Source organism: Spermophilus citellus (assembly GCF_964194105.1).
Source record: "Spermophilus citellus genome assembly, chromosome: 7".
Lineage (NCBI taxonomy): Eukaryota > Metazoa > Chordata > Mammalia > Rodentia > Sciuridae > Spermophilus > Spermophilus citellus.
Genome location: NC_138188.1, coordinates 121,121,538 through 121,127,669, shown reverse-complemented (window position 1 = coordinate 121,127,669; position 6,132 = coordinate 121,121,538). Strand labels below are relative to the sequence as shown.

Here is a 6,132-nt window from a genome sequence, read left to right as displayed (position 1 = left end):
ATTGTGGGACTGAGCTGTCTTTGGAGCTTGCTTAGAGGTAATTGTTGAATTTGACTACACATACACATACACACCTTGAGTTACCTAAGAAACTCCTTTCCTCCTTGCCTCTTAGGAGGTCTGGGAAGCAGCACATTATTGGTTCTCCTATTGACCTAGGAGGTCCTCCAAGACTGTGTAGTCAAACTTAGTCAACCGTTGAGCAGGGACCAGAACCAGATGTCCAGCCTTCAAGGGTCTAGTCTTATTTCCACAATAGCCACTGTAAACATTCCAAGGAAGAAAGTAATTTTGGAGGCTGACAGCCATGAGTATTTTCAGATTCAATTTCAACAAAGTAATTCCATTTAAGAAAGATTGCCAAAAAGGTAATGGAGATTAAAAAAAAAAAGTGCTCTGTAAACTGTAAAGCGGTATCCAAAGGTTAGCTATCTGAGGTTCATCACCAAGGTCAACAAATCCAGGCCCGGAGGTTGAGCCAGCTGTTAAATTGGAGAAGCTAAGTAAGGAAAGGCTGGTCAGTTAAGGGGCCCCTTTTGAATGGGATTATCAGTGTATTTGCCGGGATCAAAGGATACAGTTGCTTGCCTGTGTATTACCCTCACTCCGGGCACCTATTTTAAGTACAATATATACTTATGCTGAATAGCATCAATACTTACATTATATATGTTTGCCTTAAAATGGATAATTTTCTGGACGTTCCCATTTTTGCTCATTTTTGGAAGCTACACGCTGAGCTCTAGCCACCTGCAAGGCTGGGCATCAGATTGTCTCTCCAAGGTTTCCAACTGTCTGGGTACATGAGTGTTTTTCTTCCACATTAGTTTCCATTTGTCCCAGCTGCATCAGAATTGAGATTCTGCACATACTCTGGCTTTCAGAACTACATTCTTTTGCCCTCACACTACCTCTTTGTCATCTGACAACTGAATAAGCATTGTTCCTCTGGCATGGCTCGTGAAAAGGGACTCTGATGAAGAATAAACTTCACATTTTCTGGCTTCCTTATTCTAGCGCCCAACACTAGAAGGGCAGCAGTGTTTGGTGACCTCCCGCATTAGGTTAACGATCTGGGTCTGGGCCCAGGCTGGATAATGAGCCTGTGAATAATGGGGGAGCTGACTGTCAAAGCCTTATCATGGTGGAGTTGAGAGGAGGGCCCCTTTGTCCTGAAACCCTGCCCCTTCTCCCTAAGCATCTTTTCTTAATCTGTTGAAGCTAATGGGGTTTATGTGGCAGACATTCATTCCCCACAAGCTCCAAATAGAGTGGCTGTGCACCGATTCAGTCTCGATGTTACTACACTTAAAGCTTGTAAACCAGTGAAAGAAAGATAGTAGATAAACTTACAGAAAGCCTTCTGTTGCAGACTTGAAAAAAGGCTCAATTTTATTTCTCCATTGTAATAGGAGTCTTGAAAAACCCAAATTAAAGGTACAGAACACTAAAGGGCACAATACCTGCACACAACCCTGCAAACTTGATTTCCTTCCACAGGTTTCCCAAGTGATAAACTCTCACAAGAAAGAGATACCTGGAGGAAAGATACCCACTGTTGAATGGCCAGAAAGAAACACAACAAGACAACAAGAAGTTCTTTTTTTTCTTTTACAAAGGGACCAAATTTGATAATGAGTAAAATTTTTACTTGTCAAAAGCAAAACTTGTTGGGAGAAAATTAGGAAATGGTCTTGTAAGTTTTTACTGGTTTTCAAGGTATCTGTCTAAGGGTCTAAAATAGAATCATCCTGGGACTAGTCTAGTTAATCTTTTAACTAGTCTAGTCTAGTTAATCTTTTCACACAATCCAAGGTCCAAACATGAACTCTGTTTTTAAAAATTAGTTACCAAGAGTTGGTGACTAAGTGGGATGAGGGGTGGGGGTGATCTCTGTTCACCACTGGCTAGGAAAAGAATCTTTCTCTCATCCCTTTTGGATGATTTTTTTTTTAACTAGAATATCCAGGTAACAGTTTCTTCAACTACTTTGAACTCTACCATCTATTGGTAAGGCTAAATAATTGTGCAGCAGGGGTAAGGGTACGGGGTATAAAGGTGGCTTTTGCTTGCTTGAAAGTTAGACCACTGAGGGCAAGAAAGAGGCATTCCAGGCACTTGTTAAATGAAAAGCAAACTTCTTTATTGTACACAGTACAGAATATAACGCAGCTTGGCAGGATGCATACAGCCCTGCGCAGGGGGAAGTATTTAAAATCAATTGGCAGGTTAAAGCCTTTCTGCACTGTAGACTTTCCACACTCTGGAAAAGAAGCAAACAAACAAACAACCCCCCCCCCTCAAAACCCTGAAGAAAAACAAAACAACAACAACAACAACAACAAAAAAAAACAACCAAAACCACCCAGGAGATGCATGAGTCCAATGGGAATGCAATGGTGATGCCGCCATCCTATATCTTGAGACAGCACAGGCCACGTGGTTACAGCAGGGGAGGGGCAGCTCAGGCAACAGAAGATTATTTTCATAGTTGCTAAAACAGCATAAATTTATTTAAAAAAAAAATCCCAAACCAGGATAAGTAAAGAAAGGAAAAACAAATCTATACAGCATTTACAACAAATAAATCTCTAGCCAGCTGGGGGGTAAAATATGCATCTATGTATAGACTATGTGTAGATTAGAAAGCTATAAATATGGTTTAGAAGAGTCCTTTGATTAGAGTACAATGCTAATTACGACCCAAGATATAAGCTCCACACCTTTGTGGGCTAATTTCCCATAGAGGAAAATCTCATTTTTCCATATCTATAAAATGCACCTTTATCCCTGTGAACCTCTTCACAAACGTGCTGTTGGTTATAAGGGGGATCATGGAGCATTCCGTTTTTTGAAAAGCAATTCAATGCATATGCCTCACACTCTCGGACTCAGCACTGTCTTCTCCACACACGAGGAACAGCACAGTCCTTCTTAATGTTCTGAGTGACACAGGGAGCACAAAATTCCATCACTGGAGCAGGCAGCAAGTGCCATCACCCTCTAGAGTGACTTTCCTCTACTTTGAGCTCAACTTTCACTCAGCTTTAACTTGGTTGTTTTAAACTTTCCCAATATAATACAGCAATTAGAAGAAACTTAAAAAAGTGGCAGGAAACCAGAGTGCTAGCACTGTTTTACCTGTGTCACCAGTAAGCCTCAAACCCTACAGAACTGTTATGCAGGGTTTAAAGCCCAAGATGTAAAGAAAAAGGAAAAAGAAAAAAAAAAAACACAAACGGATGAAATGGAAATTGTCATTAGTCATGCCCAGGGAAGAATCCCTAGGGTTCCCACCGGGTGACCAAGTTTCAAATGGACATGACATGTAATATGTACATCTGCTTCCCAGAGAGGGCATGTTAGTGAACACGGGGAGCTATACACATAGAATCTATGCTTGTGTCCAGGCTGCCCTGCACACTTCAAAAATGTACAACTCAGGTGCAAATGTTCCATCAGGTTGTCTGGTGCAGAAAGCACAAAGCAGGCCACAGAGTGGGCTTTTACATGGCTAAGGAACAGCCCCAGCAAAGCCCCTCTCAAGCTGCAGCTCTTCATAAGTCGGCACGGCCCTGCCTATGGGACACAGTGCACAGTTACCAAACGGTTTGTTTTTGTTTTTTTTGCTTTAAATACCAAAACTACAAAAATCAGTTTATAAACTGTTTTTCCAAAACAACCACCAAAACAAAACAACCCCCCGCCCCCCGAATCAAAGCAAAACTAAATACTGTCAAAACTGTTAATCGCCCTTCCCCTAAAATGAAAGCCATCCACATTCAGCCATGTGACTGGGAAGAGAGAGGGGGCCTGCTCTATTTGGTGACCACATGGCTGGAAGGTTCCCAATGGTTTATGATTTGAGAACCATGGAGTGGGTAACAGCTGTCAGGACTGATTCTCCCCTTTTTCTAAACCAAGGGGAAGTATTTCAGATTGAGCTAGAAGAACTCTCCAAATTTCAACACATATTTTTAACCTTTAATTGGTCTAAGCCTCCCCAACTCAGTCTACCTACTTTTCTATGAGCTTGTGATTTCTTTAATAAATTGTGCAAACCAGAGCCCTTCTATGTAAAGGCATTTAGTAGTCCATGATCAACACAGATTGTCACACACTCGGTCCCATTTTCAGGGTACTAACCTGAACAAGGTATTGCTTTGCATATATTGTCCATGGTAGTGAGGAGGCTCCATTCCCACATTCTCTTCCCCGAAACCTCATCAGAATCAGAGTTGGGGCACCAACCTTTTGGTGGTTTTTCTGCCCCTGCCTGTTCCCACTCCCCAGCCAAGGTATATGCCTTTCAGGGTGAAAATCCAGAGATGGCTTGGGCTCTCCGGATAATATTCAAATGGCAAGCTTTAGAACAGCCAAGAACACAAACAAAACCACTGCCCTCATCTGCCTGAACGGGAACTGCTAGCTCTGGGGTTTGGCTGCTCAGCCACTCAGGAACTTAGTAAGCAAAGCCTTCAGCATAGGGGAGGCTGCTGCAGCGATCCATGTCCAGGAGGTAAGCAGGGTTGTCTTCAAAGTGGGTCAGTGGCAGGGTGTCCTCCTCGTTGAGGGGGCATTCAGACTCTGCCTTCAGGAATGGACGCTGATTGTCCGGGAAGGCCATGGAGAAAAGGGCATCTGGGTCACAGACAAATTTGTAGACATATCGTTCCCCAGCGACCTGCGAGAGAAACACACCTTAAAAGGCCCAGCTGGGACAGGGAATGGGGGGGGGGTCAAGGGAAGAAAATGACATAATTTGAAGCCCAACCTCTCAGGGAGCTAAGAATCAAAAGGTCTCATGAGTAGCCAGTTATACAAATCACTGGGATTTGAGCAATCTTGGGGACCTAACTCAGCAGTTGAAACAGATGATATTTCAATTTCAAATTCACACCAGATAGGCTCTTTCAGAAGAAAATCCTCATTTTTGGTCTCATTCTGACAGCTTGGAAAGCTTAGAAAATACACTTATGCTGAAGTTGCTGCCTGGGGTTCCAAGGTCTGAGGGTTGAAAGGTGTAATGCATAAGCCAGACCTCATTTTCAGTTACCTCCAAAGTTTACGGTCTTCATGGGTTGGGTCTATTATTATTATTTTTAAAAAATATTTTTAGTTATAGATGGACACAATATCTTTAATTATTTTTGTGGTGCTGGGAATCAAGCCCAGTGCCTCACACATGCAAGGCAAGTGTTCTACCACTGAGCCACAACCCCATCCCCTGGATTTAGTACTTTGAAGGATCAGGAATTTGATTGGAAAATCTGTGTGAAAATTTTAAGGATGTCCCATAGTCAAGTAGAAATGCTTTTTGGTATACCCTGTTTTAAAAAAATTATTCACTGCAAGGTTCTGCTGTACTCTAGGAGCTCACAACTGCCTTGGTATGGACTTTATGCATTGTAATATCATTGGAACCAGAGATCTTGATTATTTATGATGCTCATCTGGTAGCTGATGAGTCATCCAGCCCACTCTCTTTTGGTCATGCAGCAACAGTGCAGGAGGGCACATATCCTTGAAAATCAAACCTGATCCTCAGCTTATCAGGTAATGCAGAAAGACAAAGGAAGACTGCTATCATTACTGGTGAAATAAGCACTTTAGGATAAAAAAATCTGAATTATTGAGTTTAGTCCTGCCCATTTGTCATTCTGTTGTGATTCTCAAATAATTAAAAAAGTATGGCTTTGCTTTCAAATCTTGGGTTTAAGAAGTATGTGGTTCCAGTAGAAGCCTGCAGAAGTAACAGTACAATCAGGCCAAGAGGTCTTAAGTTTATTTCACAGTTCCACTTCTATGTATGTTTAGTCATCAGAATGTGGTATCTGCACCAATTTTTCATAGAACCCAAGTATCAGAAATCTGAGATTTTTCTGAAGCTGGATGGCTATGGTCTTCATCAAAGCAAGTTTTAATCAACCATCCTTATTTGTTTTTTTTTAAGCCACAGCTTAATCCCCCAGAGTCAGTCTGTGTGGAACAGTGAGGCAGGAGAGGAGGATGGTAATACTACTAGATCCAAGTCAGGCCTAGCTGATGACACTAAAAGTAAAAGGGACAGGGGATCAGAAGGAAATGGGAAGTGATTGCTAACAGGAATGGGGTTTCTTTTGGGTGTGATAA

At 42.1% G+C, this 6,132-nt stretch overlaps 1 protein-coding gene across 2 annotated transcripts in view; it reads right to left on the bottom strand.

Annotated features, from left to right (window-relative positions):
* Positions 1 to 2,127: 2,127 nt before the first annotated feature.
* The window catches only part of ETV5 (ETS variant transcription factor 5), a 58,316-nt gene continuing 54,311 nt past the window's right edge, over positions 2,128 to 6,132 (bottom strand). For both annotated transcript variants that reach the window (XM_081301654.1, XM_081301655.1), the window contains exon 13: positions 2,128 to 4,684. In XM_081301654.1, coding sequence (XP_081157780.1) covers positions 4,463 to 4,684 — 222 coding nt within the window. In that variant the 3' untranslated portion in view covers positions 2,128 to 4,462. The remainder of the gene's footprint in view (positions 4,685 to 6,132) is intronic.